Source organism: Suncus etruscus, chromosome 12, assembly GCF_024139225.1.
Source record: "Suncus etruscus isolate mSunEtr1 chromosome 12, mSunEtr1.pri.cur, whole genome shotgun sequence".
Classification (NCBI taxonomy): Eukaryota; Metazoa; Chordata; class Mammalia; order Eulipotyphla; family Soricidae; genus Suncus; species Suncus etruscus.
Genome location: NC_064859.1, coordinates 91,103,672 through 91,122,971, shown reverse-complemented (window position 1 = coordinate 91,122,971; position 19,300 = coordinate 91,103,672). Strand labels below are relative to the sequence as shown.

The 19,300-nt window shown below is 52.9% G+C and overlaps 2 protein-coding genes across 2 annotated transcripts in view; one reads left to right on the top strand and one right to left on the bottom strand.

The window, feature by feature from the left end:
• Positions 1-7,464, top strand: part of OTOF (otoferlin) — an 85,355-nt gene extending 77,891 nt beyond the window's left edge. The window contains exons 39-46 of the mRNA XM_049784464.1: positions 352-512; positions 1,495-1,637; positions 2,196-2,284; positions 3,246-3,344; positions 3,468-3,709; positions 3,823-4,001; positions 4,114-4,214; positions 7,102-7,464. Of these exons, the coding sequence (XP_049640421.1) occupies positions 352-512; positions 1,495-1,637; positions 2,196-2,284; positions 3,246-3,344; positions 3,468-3,709; positions 3,823-4,001; positions 4,114-4,214; positions 7,102-7,282 (1,195 nt within the window). The 3' untranslated portion in view covers positions 7,283-7,464. The remainder of the gene's footprint in view (positions 1-351; positions 513-1,494; positions 1,638-2,195; positions 2,285-3,245; positions 3,345-3,467; positions 3,710-3,822; positions 4,002-4,113; positions 4,215-7,101) is intronic.
• A 792-nt stretch (positions 7,465-8,256) lies between these two features.
• DRC1 (dynein regulatory complex subunit 1) overlaps positions 8,257-19,300 on the bottom strand; it is a 47,570-nt gene continuing 36,526 nt past the window's right edge. Inside the window, exons 11-17 of the mRNA XM_049784677.1 lie at positions 16,491-16,600; positions 15,524-15,613; positions 15,021-15,107; positions 11,070-11,290; positions 9,318-9,455; positions 9,026-9,128; positions 8,257-8,319 (exon numbers count right to left, since the gene is read on the bottom strand). Of these exons, the coding sequence (XP_049640634.1) occupies positions 8,263-8,319; positions 9,026-9,128; positions 9,318-9,455; positions 11,070-11,290; positions 15,021-15,107; positions 15,524-15,613; positions 16,491-16,600 (806 nt within the window). The 3' untranslated portion in view covers positions 8,257-8,262. The remainder of the gene's footprint in view (positions 8,320-9,025; positions 9,129-9,317; positions 9,456-11,069; positions 11,291-15,020; positions 15,108-15,523; positions 15,614-16,490; positions 16,601-19,300) is intronic.

The window sequence follows — 19,300 nt, the reverse complement described above, 5'->3', positions numbered from 1 at the left end:
AAGGTCGGGAGGAGACATGGTGCCGAGGGCTAGGAAGAGTCCTTAGAGACCCTGGAAGCCTGGCTGACCCCTGCCCATATAGGCTGTGACCTGGCATGGCCCTTAACATCTCTGCTTGTCTGTTCCCTAAGAGAGACCAGTTGAGGTTCCAGGTCCTCGAGGCTGTGGAGTTGGGTCTGAGTGGCAGTGTTGGGGGAAGCTGGGCGTTCTGTCTTGGGGGACACGGGGTATGTGGAAACAGAGCCCACGGAAGGGGCACATATCTGCAGCCCCAAACAAATTCAACAGTCTTGAGGTCTGGCTAATCCAGGTGCCACGAAGCCCTCGCCAGCCTGAATACCCCCTACACAGGCATGGCTACAATATCTGGCGGGACCCCATGAAGCCCAGTCAGATCCTGACCCGCCTCTGCAAGGACGGCAAAGTTGACGGCCCCCACTTTGGACCCCCAGGAAGAGTGAAAGTAGCCAACCGAGTTTTCACTGGGCCCTCAGAGATCGAGGACGAGAATGGTAACAGGAGGGGTGGGGATCAAGAAGGGACCCACACTTTATCCTAGGACCTCAAATCTTTACCCAAGAGCCCTAGAACCTACCACCTCGTTCCAGCCCACCCACCCCCATGCACCACCATTCTTGCTGCAGAGCAAGAAACTAAGCCTAAAGGGCTTACTGAGTAGCCTAAGGTCAAGTGCTTTTTTTGTGGGGGAAGAGTGGGGGTTTGAGCCACACCCCGTGGCACTTGAGTTATTCCTGATTCAGCACTCAGAAATTACTCTTGGCAGGCTTGGGAAATCATATGGGATGCTGGGGATTGACTCAGCCCTGGTCAAGATACTTTTTTGTGTTAGTTTTGTTTTGGGGCCACACCTGGTGGTGCTTAGAGTTACTCCTGACGGTGCTTGGGGGGCCATATGGGATGCTGGGAATTGAACCCCAGCATTGAATCAGGTCAGTCACCTGCAAGGCAAATGCCCTACCCCCTCTGCTATTGCTCCAGCCCCTGGTCAAGTGATTTTTTTTTTGTGTGTGTCACACCCAGCAGTGCTCAGGGGTTATTTCTGGCTCCAGGCTCAGAAATTGCTCCTGGCAGGCACAGGGGACCATGTGGGGCGCCGGGATTCAAACCGATGACCTCCTGCATGAAAGGCAAACGCCTTACCTCCATGCTATCTCTCCGGCCCCTGGTCAAGTGATTTTTAAGAGGCAGAATGAGGGGGTGGAATGGGGCCAGGTCTGGCGTTGCCAGCTCTGTGGCCCTGTGGCCCTTCTCAGGAAATGAGGAAGTTCTGTACCCAATTTTGACATGGGCTAGCAAAGAAAGAGGATCATTTAGTTAGAAACTCAGAACCATCCTCTGGTCAGTTCCCCAGGCAGAGGAGAGCCAGCCAGGCACTGAGCCACAGTTTCCACATCAGTCAAATAGAGATGGGGATTGAGTTAGGGTCAGAGTCTCCAGGTACCTCCTGGGGTTCAACTGAGCCTATGCCCACAGGGCAGCGGAAGCCCACGGAGGAGCACGCGGCGCTGTGGGCACTGCGGCACTGGGAGGACATTCCTCGAGTGGGCTGCCGTCTGGTACCTGAACACGTAGAGACAAGGCCTCTACTCAACCCTGACAAGCCGGGTATCGAGCAGGTGGGTCCAAGAGGTGTTTGTTTGTGGGATCGAGGAGTCCCAGCCTGAGTTTATAAGAATGGCTCCTCCGGGGCCGGAGAGATAGCACAGTGGCATTTGCCTTGCAAGCAGCCGATCCAGGACCTAAGGTGGTTGGTTCGAATCCTGGCATCCCACATGGTCCCCCATGCCTGCAAGGAGCTATTTCTGAGCAGATAGCCAGGAGTAACCCCTGAGCACCACCAGGTGTGGCCCAAAAACAAAAACAAACAAACAAAAAAGAATGGCTTCTCCAGAGATTTGCTGCATCACCCCCAAAACTGGGGAGAACCTCCCCACCCATTCCCTCTTGGTGACCCCAAATGGCCAGAAACTTTGCACTGAGAAGCAATTCCTATTGGCTGAGGAGGGAGCAGACATTCACCCTCAGAAGTGGTGATTAGCTGTTGGGGATATGACAGAATTCCTGGCCTCCATGGAGGAAAACTTGGAAGCAATGGATCTGAAAGGATGGGAAATGGGGACAGTTGGACAGAGAGACAAGTCTATGGGGGAGACTGCCATGCCCCTCTTCCCCAGGGCCGCCTGGAACTGTGGGTGGATATGTTCCCCATGGACATGCCAGCCCCTGGGACGCCTCTGGACATCTCCCCCAGGAAGCCTAAGAAGTAAGCGGCTGGGGTTACCCCTCCCCATCTCTCCTGGCCCAGATCAACTTGGTCCTTCTGACCTGGTAGAAGCGATAGAGCACCCATCTGCAGAGTTGGGTTGGCCTCTGCTGAACCTGAGGGGTACATCTCAGAGTTCTTCAGTAGGATATTATTCCCCACACTCTGCACCCCACAGACACCCCCACACCCACTTAGATTCTTGTCCTTGAGCTCTGCTCTCTGCTGACCCCCTCCTCGTGGGCACTGACCCCTGCCAGGGTTTTAACACAACCCATCAGGAGAAATGCAGAAGGATGGAAAGGACACTGGACTAGGAGCAGAGCCACCTGCTTGACCTCTCCTACTTGACCCTGGCAAGGTCACCTGACCTCCCTCACTGGTCCTCAGGTGTCCTACCTGGACAGTGCTAGGAGCCAGTCACAGCTACTCTCTTACCCACAATTGCCAGCAATGGAAGCAAAGGGCATTTGGCATACGAGTCACGCAGGCACCAAGCTCAGAGTGGCTTGTTTCAAGGTGGCCATGATGAAATGCTTAATGTTTTTCCAGCCAGGAGCCCCGCATTGCCATTTAAGCTGGACTCCACAAATAACATGCCATCCGTTCTGCCTAGAATAACCTGCAGGGTCTGCAGGCACGGGTGTGCTGTTCCAGAGCTGGCCATGAGGGGGCTCCCTAAGGCATATGTCAGGGGTGGGGTGGAGCTCCCTAATCCATCATATGTCAGGTGTGTGTGTGTGTGTGTGTGTGTGTGTGTGTGTGCGTTCAGGGGTTAGATGGGCTTCTGGGGACTCCCCTCCCCATACCCCGGATATTCTCTCTTGCTCACTCAACTCAACTTCTCCCAATCAGCCTCTCCCTAGCCCTGTCCTTGCCCAGCCATGCTCCTACCCTTTCCAGCCCTTGTTCCAACCTGGCCCAGCCCGACAGTTGCCCCCCTGCCCCTTACCCTGCCCAGGTACGAGTTGCGTGTCATCGTGTGGAACACGGATGAGGTGGTCCTGGAGGACGACGACTTTTTCACGGGGGAGAAATCCAGTGACATTTTTGTGCGGGGGTGAGTGAGAGGGTTCAGAGGCTGAGACACCCCCCCCCCCAAAGTCCCTTCCCGGGAGGCAGTAGAAAGACCTCTCATCCTACCTCCATGTAAAGGAGGCTGAGCGGGTGGTGGCCCCGACAGGTGGCTCAAGGGCCAGCAGGAGGATAAACAGGACACGGACGTACACTACCACTCCCTCACGGGTGAGGGCAACTTCAACTGGCGCTACCTGTTCCCATTCGACTACCTGGCGGCCGAGGAGAAGATTGTCATCTCCAAGAAGGAATCTATGTTTTCGTGGGACGAGACGGAGTATAAGATCCCCGCACGCCTGACGCTGCAGATCTGGGATGCTGACCACTTCTCGGCCGACGACTTCCTGGGTGGGTGCAGTGGGGGGACCCAAGGCTGGGCAGCGGGAAGCTGCATGCAGGGACCTTCCACCACCCCGCTCCATCCTCTCCATCTGCCCAACTGAGCCCAGGGACTGTCACAGGTGCCATCGAGCTGGACCTGAACCGATTCCCTCGAGGCGCCAAGACGGCCAAGCAGTGCAGCATGGAGATGGCCACGGGAGAAGTGGATGTCCCCCTCGTGTCCATCTTCAAGCAGAAGCGCGTCAAAGGCTGGTGGCCACTCCTGGCTCGGAATGAGAACGATGAGTTTGAACTCACGGTGTGTGGCGGTGTTCAAGCCCTGGGGCTGGGCAAGGCAGGGCTGGGCCTGGCGGGGCACAGCTGGAGGGTCCCCAGTGCCGCCCTTGGGGTCCTTTCTGTCTTCTCTGCAGGGCAAAGTGGAGGCTGAGTTGCACCTGCTGACGGCGGAGGAGGCAGAGAAGAACCCGGTGGGCCTGGCCCGCAATGAGCCCGACCCACTAGAGAAGCCCAAGTGAGTGCCACCCGCCAGCCCCTTTCCTGAATTGGGAGCCCTGTTTGGCTCGGCTCTCCCTGGAATCTGGGGTACCACACCCCAGTTCTGCCAGAGCAGGCCTTTGAGCCAGGTAGCGCCCCTCCTGCAGAAGCTAGGTTGGCAGAGGGCAATGTCTTCCAGGTTTACCCAAGACAGCAGTTGTAGGGCCTGGAGAGATAGCATAGTGATAGGGCATTTGCCTTGCACGTGGCCAACCTAGGCCAGATGGTGGTTTGATTCCCTGCATCCCATATGGTCCCCTGCGCCTGCCAGGGGCAATTTCTGAGCACAGAGCCAGGAGTAACCCCTAAGTGCTGCCGATGTGGCCCCCAAACAAACAAACAAAAGACAGCAGCTGCAGCAGAAGAATGGGATTCTCTGGGCAGCCTGGCTGATTGCCATGTGTGTCCCAGGGTCCCCACATGGCACCCAGGGTCACCCGCTGACCCAGTTCCCACCCCTCATCTTCTGTCCTCTCTGCCTGCCCACTCCGCTCCTTCGGCCGCTCCAGCCGGCCCGACACCAGCTTCATCTGGTTCCTGAACCCCCTCAAGTCAGCCCGCTACTTCCTGTGGCACTCCTACCGCTGGCTGCTGCTCCGGCTGCTGCTGCTGGCTCTGCTGCTCCTCCTCCTCGCTCTCTTCCTCTACTCCGTGCCGGGCTACCTGGTCAAGAAGCTCCTGGGTGCCTGAGCCCCACTTCCTGCTCTGGTACACCCCGCTTCCTCCTCTCCACCTGGCAGCACATGTGAAGCACACACACAAGCAGTCACATACATGCACGCACATGGATGTATACCCAGAAGCATGCTCTCAAACATTGGTGTATGCCAGTGCATAGGCACAAGTAATCCAAAATCACATGTACGTGGGTATGTTTACAAGATGCACACATAGTTTATTCACGCAGAAGCATGCACACACCGATCTTTGTACATGTGCTCGCACAGCCACTGTTCATATTTCCAGATGTTTTATTTTCTTTCCAGATGTTTCATCCTTTTTGTTCACTTGGAGTTTGGTGGTGGTGGTGATGGGGGCCATACCCAGAGGTGCTCAGGGTGTGGCTCTGCAATTGGCACTCTTGGTAGGCTCAGGGACCGTACAGGGTGCCTGGGATTGAGCCCGGGTCAGCTGCGTACAGGACAAGCAACTTTACATGCTGTAATATCTCTGGTTCCTGTTTTGGGTTTTTGAGGGTCACACCCAGCGGGGGCTCAGGGCTTACTCCTAGCTCTGTTCTCGGGGTCACTGCTGACGGACTCTGAGGACCCTATACAATGCCACAAATTGAACCCTGCTCATGCAAGGCGAGCACCCTACCCATTATACTGTCTCTTTGGCCCATTTTATATTTTTTTATACATAGGTCTGAGTTTCTAGGTGATCCTGGACAAGATGAAGTGACTTACTTAAGGTCACTGAAATTAGTGGGAGCTGGGAACTGGCCTCCCATTTCCAAATTGTGGTTCACAGTGCCCACCACTTCCACAGGCAGAGAGAAGCTGGCACAGTGGAAAGTTTGGCCAGGGCTTGGTGGCACATCCAACTTGGTGCCTACCAGAACCCCTCCATGTACTGTGTGCTAAAAGCCAGCCAGCCTTCCTTCCTTCCTTCCTTCCTTCCTTCCTTCCTTCCTTCCTTCCTTCCTTCCTTCCTTCCTTCCTTCCTCCCTCTCCCTCCCTTCCTCCTTTCTCTCCTTCCTCCCTTTCTGCCTCCTTTCTTCCCTTCCTTCCCTCCTCCCATTCCTCCTTCCTTTCCTCCCTTTCTCTTCCTCCCTTCCTTCCTCCCTTACTTCTTTCCTTTCTTTCTTTCCTCCCTCCCTCTCTTCCTGCCTTCTTCTCCCTTCCTTCCTTTTTTCTTCCCTTCCTCCCTTCTCTTCTTCCCCCTTCTCTTCTTTCTCTCTGTCTTCTTTCATCCCTTCCTTTCCTCCTTCCCTCCCACCATCCTTCCTTTTCTTCTTCCCTCTTTCCTTCCCTTCCTCTCTCCTTCTGTCACCTTTTTGGTTAAGCCTCCCTAGAAATCTGCCCACAGTGTGTGTCAGGAATCCTTCACCCCTCTTCTCCCCTCCCTTCCGCCCCCCCTTTGCTGTCACCCCTCCCTCACCCCTCCTTTCACTCCCTCCCACACCCCTTCCTCAACCCTCACCAAGCCCAGAGGCAGGTGTCCCCAATCAACCAAGAGAAGCTATTCTTGCCCATGAGGTGCAGGGCCCTGCGCCTACCTGCAGCCCCTCAATTTGTGTCCGGGATGGTGCTGGCCAGCAACAGGCCTGCATGGTTCCCCAGTTTTTTTTCTCTACAACCTGTAAAGCCTGAACTGGGGCTGAGGGCAGGGAGTAGGTATGGGGGACACAGACTCTGGAGTGTACCCAAAATCGGGCATAATGGAGGGACAAGTGCTCTGGAACCAAGACCTAGGACAGCCCTGAGCCCTGCAATGGGGGATCTGGCCACTGGGGGGCTGATCTCTGGGAAGGGGCTGACCACTGGGGGGCTGACTGTTGTTGGGGAATTGACTGCAGGAGGTGACCACTCAGAATGCCTGTAGCAGGCTGTGTCTGTGTGAGGGGAGACCCCAGTCCCATTGGGAAAAACTGGGAGGCCACAGAGCTCCCAGAAATGTCCTTGACGCCTTAGGAAGAACCCAGGGCCAGAGTCTAACTCTAGGCCAGAGAGAAAGCCTGGCGTGTGTAGGCCCTGAGTTTAATCCCTGGACCCCTCCAGCCCCACTACAACAATGGGTGTAGCCCCCTCAATTAAAAAAAAAAGCAGACAGAGAGTAACTAAACATCTTCAGCCTGGTGAGTCTAAAGGGGGAGAGGGGCGCAGGGGAAGCTGCCCGCTGACCCCTGCCGCCCTCCCCAGCCGGCCTGACACGGCCTTCGTCTGGTTCCTCAACCCGCTCAAGTCTATCAAGTACCTCATCTGCACCCGCTACAAGTGGCTCATCATCAAGATAGTGTTGGCGCTGTTGGCGCTGCTCATGCTGGGCCTCTTCCTCTACAGCATGCCCGGCTACTTGGTCAAGAAGCTTCTGGGCGCCTGAGCCTGGCCCTGAGCCGGGAGCTCCGGGCAGGGAGGGAGGAGGGCCGGCCCTGTGCCCTGACCACTGGGGCCTCCAGCCTGACCCCCTAAGGGCCGGGGATGCTGAGCTGGGCCTCAGCCTTGTCCTCCCCTGCGTGCTGGTTGTTCGTTCTCTCAATAAAGGAATTGAAGGCTGAACTGGCAGGTTTGTGGGGTTATGGTGCCCTGCTTGGCCACCAGGACAGGGCGCCTCCAATTGGCAGGCTCTTAACCCATTTCTCCTCTTTGGGAGGCGTCACCCTATAGTCAGGGGTACTGGGCCCAATGTGCCTACCAGAGGGACTCTTCAGAACACACTTTGGGACTCTGAGCAAAACTGAGATCTCCAAGTGGAACTTGGCTAGGTGGGGTTATGGGCGATGAAGAGACTAAAGTGAGGGTTCTTGCATTCAGATGGGGTGCAACCATGGACTGTCACCTCATTATTGGGATGTCTTATAGAAAAAATAAGGGGCCTCTGCAATCGCATAGAGGGTTTGCCTTGCATATAGATGGCCCAGGTTCGATCCCTGGCATCCCATATGTCACCTAAGCAAAGCACAGCAAAGAGTAATTCCTGAGTGCAGAGCTGGGAGTAATACCTAAGCATCTCCAATGGGGAAAATTAAAAAAGATAAAAGGAAAGAAAAAGAATGAAGGCTCTTTCAGACCTGGTTTGAAGGCTGGAGACTCAACAAAGCCCTCAAGCTCCAGGCCCCATTCACAGAAGCCCAAGCACCCCCAGAATGAGAGGAAGCCCCAGCCACGATGAGCCCTTTGCTCACCCTTAAATCTGGGCCAGGGATGGGCATGAGGGGGACAGGGACCTGCCCCAAGAACAGAGACTTAGCCACGAAGTATGAAAGGTTTTAATTATGACTGGTCAGAACCCCCTACAACCACACCCACACTCACACCCAGAGTACCCCGGGAAATCTAGGATCCACATGGCCCCCTGCAGCTCTATGTGGCAGGTGTTCGGAACACCTGAGTTGGGGGAATCTGCAGCTCAGAGTTGATCTGGAAAAGAAAGAGTAGATGGTCCCCCACTGTGCCCTGGTTCCCCTCTCTGTGGGCTGATTCCTCCCCCAGTACTCTGCAGGGCTCTGCGACTTTGTGGAAGAACCAAATCCCCTCCCCAATCCTTGCGGGGAGTCCAGCCTCATCTGTCCCCTCTTCACAGGTCCTACTGAGCCTCTCCAGTCATTGCGTGCAGTAGCCTGGCCCTCCCCAATATCTGAGCCTGACCCCACAGCCTCACTCCCTCAGGATTCCCACATGCTCTGTCCATTGTGCAGCCTGAGGGTGCCAGGAAAAGAGGGGTTCCCATCTCCAGGGCTTGAGGTTGCCTCCCCTTCCCTCCTCCCATATACCCAACCACTAGGGTCCACCCTCCACCAGCCTATGGTGACCCTGAGCCTGAGGACAGAGCAGAGAGAACCATGCTGTGTGCAGAGCAGAGTGGCTGGCCACAGACTCCGGGAAGGTGCCCATTCATGGGCAAATCCCTGCACCCCACAGGCCAGCCACCCTAGGCGGGAGGGGGTGGGGTGCAGATATGTGGGTACAGTGGTCACTGTCTCTGAGCTTGGTCCCCAATTCCAGAGAGCCAATGGTTAGCGCTAATGCCTCCCTCAGTCGCCCACCCCCGGTCCAGCAGGTCTTGAAGGCTCCTCAGACACCCTTAGGGTGCCCCTGCCTCTCCCCTCCAGCACCCGGGGCCCACCTTGGCTCTCAGGTAATGCTGCAGCAAGGCCTGCAGCTCCGAGTTCTGCGACTCCAGGCTCTGATTTTCCTGCAGCAGTGTACACCGTTTCATCAGGACCAGGCTGCATGGAAACACCAGGCTGTCAGAGATGCCACCACTTCCACCCTCTCCCTGGGGTTCCAGAGGGGCAGCTCCAGCCAGAGGTGCAGGGACCTTCCCCCTCTGCCCTGCCCCCTGCCCACCAGGACATCACAGGCCAGTCAGGCCCGAAGGACGAGTGTGGGGGATCAGAGAGGGGGACCGTCCTCACTGGTACTTCTCCAAGGCCATGAGCAGGGCGTCCCAGAGGCTCTGCATGTTGGGGGGGATGACGTTGGCCAGGGCGCTCCAGTACTCAGAGTCCTTGGTGCTGTCCCGCTGGTCTCTCCTTGCTGGGGCCAGGATACCCCTGCAGGTGACAGGTGTCCTTCACTGGCCACCCCTGCAGCCACACAACCAGGCCCAGCCCACCCCATCCCAGGCCAGGTTCCACCCAGCTCCCCTTGTTCCTGCCTAGTCCCTCAAGACTCCGCCCAGCTCCTCACAGGCCACGCCTAATTCCTCCCAGGCCCCGCCCAGTTCCACCAGCCACGCCTGGTCTATCCCAAGCCCCGCCCAGTTTCTCCAAGACCCCGCCCAACTCCTCCAGCCCCTCCCAGGCCCCACCCAATCCACACCCAGAGCCTCTCAGGCCACTCCCAGTCTATCCCAGGCCACGCCCATTCAACATCAGGCTCCGCCCAGTTCCTCCCAGGCCCCGCCCAACCCATTCAGCCCCTCCAGGCCCCGCCCAGTCCACTTCAGGCCACGCCCAGAGCCTCCCAGGCCACGCCCAGCTTCTCCCAGGACCCGCCCAACTTCTCCCAGGACCCGCCCAGTTTATCCCAGGTCCCACCCACCTTCTAGGCCACTGATGTATGTCCCTTATTCCTGCCACCTTCTTGCTCACTGGGCAAAGTCCCGGGGGAAGACACTGTCCTCAGTCCCCACCTTCTGTCCCCTGAACCTCCGGGAAGCACCACTGGGGCTCCCCACCCTGGAACCCCTCAGCTGGCCTCTCTGGCCTATGTCCTTTCTGTATCCATTTCTCTCCCCGACCATCCAACAGCGCAGTGTTGTCACATATACACATACACACTCTGCTCCAGGACAGCTTTGGCGAGGGTCCTTCCCGTCCCTCTCTAGTCTTCCAGGGCTCTCCTGGAACCCCACTAGCCCTCCTGTGGCCACCAGGGCTCTTTCCTGCCGCAGTGGCAGCTCCTGCAGCACAGCACCAGGCTCAACCCCAGCATATCTATCACCTTTCCTGAACAGGTAGGTGCCACCCCTGAGCACCACTGGGTGTGGCCCCCAAACTAGCCATTTATTTAAGCAAAGAAAGGAACTGATGCCAGGGCCAGAGTAATAGCACGGCGGGAAGAGTGTTTGCCTTGTATGTGGCCAACCTGGATTGATCCCCAACACCCCATATGGTCCCCCAAGTCTGTCAGAAAAAATGCCTGAGTACAGAGCCAGGAGTTAACTCTGAGCACCACTGGATGTGGCCCAAATAAATATAAAGAAAAATACTGGTGTCCTTATCACCACTCTGAACCCCTTCTTCTGAGCCTGTTCCACAGTGAGAAGGCTGGGGTGCTCTGGGCAAGGGTCCCCAGCCAAGATCCCCTACCTGCTGGTCTCAATCCCACACCCACCACACCACACCCGGGACTCCACTGTGACTGCCTGGCACCTTCTGCCTTCCATCCACCTACCCCCAGAACCTATCATGAAGCTCAGGGGTAGAACAACCCTGTGTCTGCACCGACCATTGCTCTGAGCACAGGCACACCCCACCATGGGGTCTACAAAGCAGACCCCACAAGTGTTTGCTGAATGAATGGAAGTTCACAGATAGCTGGGTCCCCCAGCACCCCAAAGTTCCTGTTGAGTATCCTCTTCCCTCACACCTTTGATCTACCTGCCCCCACACCTGCCTAAGCCCCCCAATTCTCAAGCAAACTCCCCTGCCCTGTAAACCCACCTGGGTTCCTTCAGACCCATAACAAAGGCCCTGAGAATCTTGAGGACATCGTTGGGGTGGATGAGCCAGGAAGAAGGGGGACTTTGGGGTTCCTCTTCCCAGGGCTCCTCTTCCTGCTCCCCTTGTTTCACAAGGCTCCACTGTTCCTCCTCTCCCTCCCTCTCCTCTTCTGAGGTCAGGCTCCTGGAACCCCCAGTGAGAGCTTGGGCCTGGGAGGGGCGCTGGAGAAAGAAGCAAGGGTGAGGGCGCACACACAGAAACAGGGGCTTCATGTGGATGTTACTGGAAAGACGGGAACATTCCCACAGGGAAAGAAGGGGTGTGAAGGGAGCAAGGACTGGGCAAGGCACCCCTTGGGGGTGGGTGGCAAAGCAAGGATAAGATTTTGCTTCAAGAGTGGGCCGAAGTGATAGCAAAGTGGTAGGGCGTTTGTCTTGCATGCAACTACACAGCTGACCTACAATGGAACAGGGTTTAATTTCTGGTATCCCATATGGTCCCCCGAGCCTGCCAAGAGCAACTTCTGAGAACAGAGCCAGGGGTAACCCCTGAGCACCACAAGGTGCAAAATAAAAAAATAAAAATTAGTTAATTAATTTGGGGCTGGAGCGATAACACAGTGGTAGGGCATTTGCCTTGCTGACTGGGACTGACCCGGGTTCAATACCCGGCCCCCATACAGTCCCCTGAGCCTGCCAGGAGTGACTTCTGAGAGCAGAGCCAGGAGTAACCCCTGAGCACTGCCGGTGTGACCCATAAACTAAAAATAATTTTTTGAATTAATTAAATTAAATAAAAATTGGGGGGACTGGAGTACATTTGTCTCGTACATAGTTGACCCGGATTTAATCCCCAGCACCCTACAAGGCCCTTTGAACCCCTCCAGGAGTGATCCCTGAGTTCAGAGATGGAAGTGATCTCTGAGAAGAGCTGGGAGTGTCCCCAGTCTCCCCCACACAAAAAGATTTGTCTCTGCATCTGGGATCCCGTTCTATTGGATGTTCCTTTCCTTAATGGGCATATCCCCAACTAGTGAGATTTACAGTACTTGAAACTCCGCCTGTGCTCTGAGAAGCACCCTTAAAGCTGCATTCAATTTTAAATTAGAGGCTCTTATTTAATGGCCAAAGAGTCCCATTGAGAGCAATGGGGAATGCCACAGTCAGATAGCATATCCCCAAGAGTAGGACTTGAAACTCCACTTGTGTTGTGAAAAGCATTCTAGTATCATCCTTTGCTCTCAAGTAGGGTAACTTGTTTCACATACAAAACATTCCATTTAAATCAATGGGAAATAATATTAATAATGCAAATTTCAAGGACTAGAGAGATAGCACAGAGGTAGGGCATTTGCCTTGCACACAGCTGACCCAGGATGGACCTTGGTTTGATCCCCAGCATCCCATATGGTCCCCAAGCCAGGAGTGATTTCTGAGCGAATAGCCAGGAATGACCCTGAGTGTCACCGTGTGTGGCCCAAAAAACAAACAAACAAACAAACAAACAAAGAATGCAATTTTCAGACCGGAGAGATAGCACAGCAGTAGGGCATTTGTCTTGCATGTGGTCGACCCAGGAGGGACCCGGTTTGATTCCTGGCATCCCATATGGATGTTCCCCAGCCTGCCAGGGTGGATTTCTGAGTGTAGAGCCAGGAATAACGTCTGAGTGCTGCTGGGTGTGGCCCCAAAATCAATCATTCAATCAATCAATAAATAAAGTTTAAAAAAAGAAAAAACAGGGGCCGGAGAGATAGCATTAGGGTAAGGCGTATGCCTTTCATGCAGAAGGTCATCAGTTCGAATCCCGGCGTCCCATATGGTCCCCCAAGCCTGCCAAGAGCGATTTCTGAGCATAGAGCCAGGAGTAACCCCTTAACCCCCGAGCGATGCCGGGTGTGACCCAAAAACCAAAACCAAAAAAAAAGAAAGAAAGAAGAAAGAAGAAAGAAAGAAAGAAAGAAAGAAAGAAAGAAAGAAAGAAAGAAAGAAAGAAAGAAAGAAAGAAAGAAGGAAGGAAGGAAGGAAGGAAGGAAGGAAGGAAGGAAGGAAGGAAGGAAGGAAGGAAGGAAAGAAAGAAAGAAAGAAAGAAAGAAAGAAAGAAAGAAAGAAAGAAAGAAAGAAAGAAAGAAAGAAAGAAAGAAAGAAAGAAAGAAAGAAAGAAAGAAAGAAAGAAAGAAAGAAGGAAGGAAGGAAGGAAGGAAGGAAGAGAAAGAAAGAAAGAAAGAAAGAAAGAAAGAAAGAAAGAAAGAAAGAAAGAAAGAAAGAAAGAAAGAAAGAAAGAAGAAAGAAAGAAAGAAAGAAAGAAAGAAAGAAAGAAAGAAAGAAAGAAAGAAAGAAAGAAAGAAAGAAAGAAAGAAAGAAAGAAAGAAAGAAAGAAAGAAAGAAAGAAAGAACAAGGGCCGGAGAGATAGCCCAGTGGCATTTGCCTTGCAAGCAGCTGACCCAGGACCTAAGGTGGTTGGTTCGAATCCCGGCATTCCACATGGTCCCCCTGTGCCTGCCAGGAGCTATTTCTGAGCAGATAGCCAGAAGTAATCCCTGAGAACTTTTGGATGTGGCCCCCCCAAAAAAAAAGAAAGAAAGAAAGAAAGAAAGAAAGAAAGAAAGAAAGAAAGAAAGAAAGAAAGAAAGAAAGAAAGAAAGAAAGAAAGAAAGAAAGAAAGAAAGAAAGAAAGAAAGAAAAAGAAAAAACACAGTTTTTTTTCCTTACACAATAGAAACATCCTTTTCAATCATTGTATAAACTCCATTTTAACTGCTGAAGGTAGTCTTTCTCCTAGCCCACCTAGCATCTCACACAACTGGCTTCCCTCAGGCCAGTCATGCTATTTGTTTTTTATGAAGAAATATTTTGAAGTTCAGAATAATAGTACAGAGGGTAAAGCATTTGCCTTGCATGCAGCCAACCAACGTTCAATCACCAGCACCCACTTGGGCCCCCGATGCTCTACCAGGAGTAAGTGCAAATTCCTGAGTGCAGAACCAGGAGTAAACTGTATCATCTGATGAAGTTCTCAGAGGCCCCAGCAGATGGACTCACACGACTGGATCATCACTCTATGGTCCAACCACATTGCTTCCCCCTCATTTCTGTGGTGATACATAACTAAAAAAAACTACAGTTATGTGGATTTTGGGCTGAAAATTCTGGAGTTTTTCTCAGAGCGGAGGTGGGCTTTAATATGGATGCCAGAGATCAAAATCAGGTCAGCCATGTGCAAGGTGAAGACCCTACCTAAGATTTTCTGTTTTGTTTTGTTTTGTTTTGTTTTGTTTCGAAAGGAGCTGAAGCCATACTCAGCAGTGCTCAGGGGTTATTTCTGGCTCTGCGCTAAGAGGCAGGCTCAGGGACTATATGGGAAGTCAGGGATCGAATCCAGGTCAGCCACATGCAAGAAAAATGTCCTATGCTCTGTGCTATCGCTTCAGCCCCAATTTCTGAGGTTGAATTTTATAACATTTTTGATCTGATGACTTCTTCTGAAGCGTCTGTTAGTGGAGTGGGAGATGAGTTATAGGACTGAGCACAGGCTTTGCATGTAGAAGGTACAGAGTTTACCCATTGAACTTTAGACCCCTAAGCATCACTGGGAGAGACCACCCCCTGGGTACTGAGCCAGGGACATCCTGAGTACCTACAAATAATATAAGAACAACCATCAAGTTAGGGCTATCAGGATCTGCTTCAGGGGACACCATTGCAGATGAGAGTATTTGGGTGCAGTGACTAGAAGTATATGAGGCCTGGGCCCTGAGGGTGAACTCCTTTGGACACCACTCACAATCCTCACCCCACTTCTCCAAACCTCATTTTCCCTTACAAAGAGGGAAAGCATCAGGAATGAGGGATCCCTAACTATCATGCCACTGGCCTGAGTCTCTTTTGGGCATTTCTCAAAGGCAGCAAAACCCATGGGGCTTCCAGAATATTCATTGCTCCTTTCCTTACATGGAGGCTGATAGAATGGTGGATCTGGTATCTGATGAAGAAATTGACCAGTTTATACAGGTCCTCCTCGCTTTCGATGCTCAGGGCCTGGGGAAGAAACACAGGATGGGTCCAGCATAGGAGAAAGGCCTTGACTCCCAGGAGTGAAGGGACCCTTGTCCCCGGGAAAGAGATGCCAGAGGCCACCCCCAACCCCTCAGGAAAGGTACATGGGCCCAAAAGAAGCCAGGAAGCTGGTCCCACTAGGTGGCTCCCAGGGGGGGCTCAAGGACTCCATAAACACCTGGGTTCCAGTCTCCACAACCTAGAGGCAGGTCAGGGTAGCCAAGAGAAGCAGGCCAGGGCCAGGAGGTGTCTTTGTGTGTGAGACTCTGGGGTGAGGTGAAAAGGACGGAAGGGCATCGGGAAGCCCTGGGCCATGCCTGACACCACAAGCTGAGACAGCATTGCCCCCTGCGAACACTGGGGAGCCCAGGAGTGGGTGGGGGAGCCTGGGGACTCACGGAGAAGATAGCGTCGAGCCTCAGTAAGTAGCACTCGGCCTGCCCCAGTGGAAGCAAGAGGCTCAGCAGCTTGGCCTCGATGAGGAAGCCCTGGGAGGGGAAGATGGAGGGGGGTATGTGTGAGAGAGAGAGTGTGTGTGTGTGTGTATGTGTGTCCCAAGCCTGTATCTGTCTGTGTATATTATTCAGATCTCTCTCTCTCTCTCTCTCTCTCTCTCTCTCTCTCTCTCTCTCTCTCTCTCTCTCTCTCTCTCTCTCTGTGTGTGTTTCTCAGACACTTTTCTGTGTGTGTGCATGTAAGTATTGTGTGACATATACAGGAAGGCCTGTATGTATGTTTGGGGGCTTATTGCTGCAGTCAGGCCAGGGTGTTTTTTATTATGTCCCTCAGAATTGAGCCAAGCCAAGGACTGTGGCTGGCTTTCTTGGGATTCCTGGGGTATAGGCCGGTCTTCACTGTGGCTCCATCACTCTGCTTCACCCCAAACACTTGAGCGGGAACCCCCCAGCTGAATGACCTAATCTTGCCACAAATAGACCCCCCTGGGGTCCCCCAACTCTGCAGCACTAGGGAGGGAGAGACACACCAAGTCCAGCATAGGGCACTCGGCAGGGGTGGGGGCCGGGCACACAGACTGTGGGGGGAGGAGGGGAGCCCTGCCAGCTGTCCACCTCTGCAGAAGTAAAATGGTCTCCAATGTCCCCAGTGGGCAGCAGGGGCCAGGCCTTAGCAAAGGATGGTGATTCTAAACACACCCCACACCCTCACTCCTGCCTGCCAGCTAATCCAGATCTAAGGCAGCCTCTCAAGTGAAGCTCCCCCCACCCAAACACACACACACACACACACACACACAGACACACACACACACACACACACACACACACACACACACACACACACGGAGCATACAGCAGCCACCTGGGCCGAATCCCCCAAGGGTTCGGGGCCACCCCAGTACCTCACCGACTCATCACACAGAAGCATCAGGATCTTTTTGGTGGTCCTGGCAGACACTTGCTTTGGCAGCTCCAGGTAGCTGTCCACTGCCAAGGTGCCTTCTTTCTCCTCCTCTTCTGCAGTGTGGGACAGGGACAGAAAAGGGAGCAGAAAGTGGGGTTCCTTTCCTAGCTCCTTGAGCTTTGGGAAACAACTATTTTGTTACCTATGAACAGGCTAAGCAAGGAGAATTGGGGCCAACCAAACATAGTAACTTTGTTTAAACCCATTTGCTCATAATGTGGAAGAAATGACAAAGAAAAGAGAAAGGAGAAAGAGAGAGGAGAGAAGAAAAGGGAAGGAAGGAAAAAGGGAGAGAGGGAGGAAGAAAGGAAGAGAGGGAGGAAGGAAGGGAGGAAGGAAGGAAGGAAGGAAGGAAGGAAGGAAGGAAGGAAGGAAGGAAGGAAGGAAGGAAGGAAGGAAGGAAGGAAGGAAGGAAGGAAGGGAGGGAGGAAAGAAAGAAGGAAAGGAGGGAGGGAGAGAGAAAGGGAGAGAGGGAGGAAGGGAGGAAGAAAGGAAGGAAAGGAGGGAGGAAGGGAGGAAAAGAGGGAGGGAGGAAGAGAAGAAGGAAGGGAGGGAGAGAGGAAGCAAGGAAGGAGGGAAAGGAGGAAGGGAAGGGAGGGAGGGAAGAAGGAAGGAAGGGAGGGAGGAGGGAGGAAAAGGAGGAAGGGAAGGAAGGGAGGGAGGAAGGGAGGGGGTAAGGAGGGAGGGAAGGGAGGAAGCAAGGAGGGAGGGAGGGAGGAAGGAAGGGAGGGAGGGAGGAAGGAAGGAGGGAGGGAGGGAGGAAGGAAGGAAGGAAGGAAGGAAGGAAGGAAGGAAGGAAGGAAGGAAGGAAGGAAGGAAGGAAGGAAGGAAGGAAGGAAGGAAGGAAGGAAGGAAGGAAGGAAGGAAGGAAGGAAGGAAGGAAGGAAGGAGAGCCAAGGAGTAACTCAAAGGGCTGAACACATTTTACATGTTGGGGCCTGTCTTGGGTTTGGTTTCCAGCATGGCATGGTCCCCAGACATCCATCAGAAGTGACCCAGAGCAGGAATCTAGAAATAGCCCTCAATAACCATCAAGTATGACCCCAAATATTATATATATAGTTTGTTTTGAGGCCACACCCGAAGGCTCTCAGGGGTTACTACTGGCTATGCGCTCAGAAATCGCTCCTGGCTCAGGGGACCATATGGGACACCGGGGATTGAACCCAGGTCCATCCTGGGCCAGTCACGTGCAAGGCAAATACACTACCATGGTGCTATCTCTCCAGCCCAAAATATATTTTTTAAGTGCTCACTGATCATCTAGACCCGATGTATCTATTCTGAACACTGGTAAATGAAGAAAGTCTAAGCTTATCCCAGGGGCACACAAAGTTGTGGGGGTTGCAATTAACATAGCCTGCATATATATCTTTTTTTTGATGGGGTGTCACACCCGGCAGCACTCAAGGTTACTCTTGGCTCTGCGCTCAGAAATAGCTCCTGGCAGGTTCGGGGGATCATATGGGATGCTGGGATTCGAACCACTGTCAGTCCTGGGTTGGCCATTTGCAAGGAAAACACCCTACCACTGTGCGATCTTTCTGGCCTCTCTTTTTTACATTTTTGTGATAAAAGAAAGAATTAACTTTGGGAGAGGGATGGCTGGGGAGATGCCAAGAAGTGAAATTGCTGGGTTACAAATAAATAAAAAAACAAAAACAAACAAACAAAAAGACAAAAAATGACGAAAAAAAAAAAAAAGAAATTGCTGGGTTATATGAAAGCTCTATTCTTACTCTGAGAAATGTCCATACTTTTTGTTACACAAAAACCAGGTTATTTAAATAATCCAAATGTTCAATAAGTAGCAAGTATATGGGTAAAAAAGTTGTAGTTATACACAACAGAATACTATGCAGCTGAAGAAAAATATTCAAGTCATATAATTTGCTCTAACTATGACTTAGTGCATCATGTTAAGGGAAATAATCAAACTACACTCATCTGTGGTTCTATCATGAACCATTTTGTAAATCTCGTTGTCTCAACAAAAACAGCAAGCACCTCCCCCAGAAAAAAAATAAGTGAATGAGGGGAATATTTTCTTCTCAGAAATCTTTCCGCAGACTGTACTATCTCTCTGGGTAAGGTGCTCTCCTTGCACTAAACTGGACCATTGGTTTTTTTGTTTGTTTGTTTGCTTTTGTTGTTGTTGTTGTTGCTTTTGGGGGCACACCCAGCGGTGCTTAGGGTTTACTCCTCGCTCTGTGCTCAGAAACCATTCTGGGCAGGCTCAGAACCACATGGGATGCCAGGAATTGAACCCGGGCCCATCCAGGGTTGGCTTCGTGCAAGGCTGTGCTTACAGTTGTGCTATTGCTCCAGTCCTCACCTGGTCCATTTGATCCCTTGCACTCATAGGGCCCCCCAGAGCCCTGCCAGGAGTGTTCCCTGAGTACAGAGCTGGGAGTGAGTCAAGAGCACAGTAGGGTGTGTCAAGAGCACTAGAAACATCCTACAAAAGTGTTTCCACTGACCAACAGGGACACAGGAGCCTAATGCAGCTTCAGGCTCTTGACTGAGAAAAATCAAGGCCATTAACTGCTGGGGCAGAGACATCCTGGGCAGGTTACACCCACAGAGGGGCCCACTCATATTCTCAGGGAAAATACTTGAATCAGATCAAGCTTCTAGAATGAGGGGCCAGGGAGTTAGTGCAGCAAGTAGGGTGTTTGCTTTGTGTGCAACTGACCCCATTTAATTCCCAGAACCCCTCACAGTCCCCTAAATATCTCCAGGTGGGATCCCTG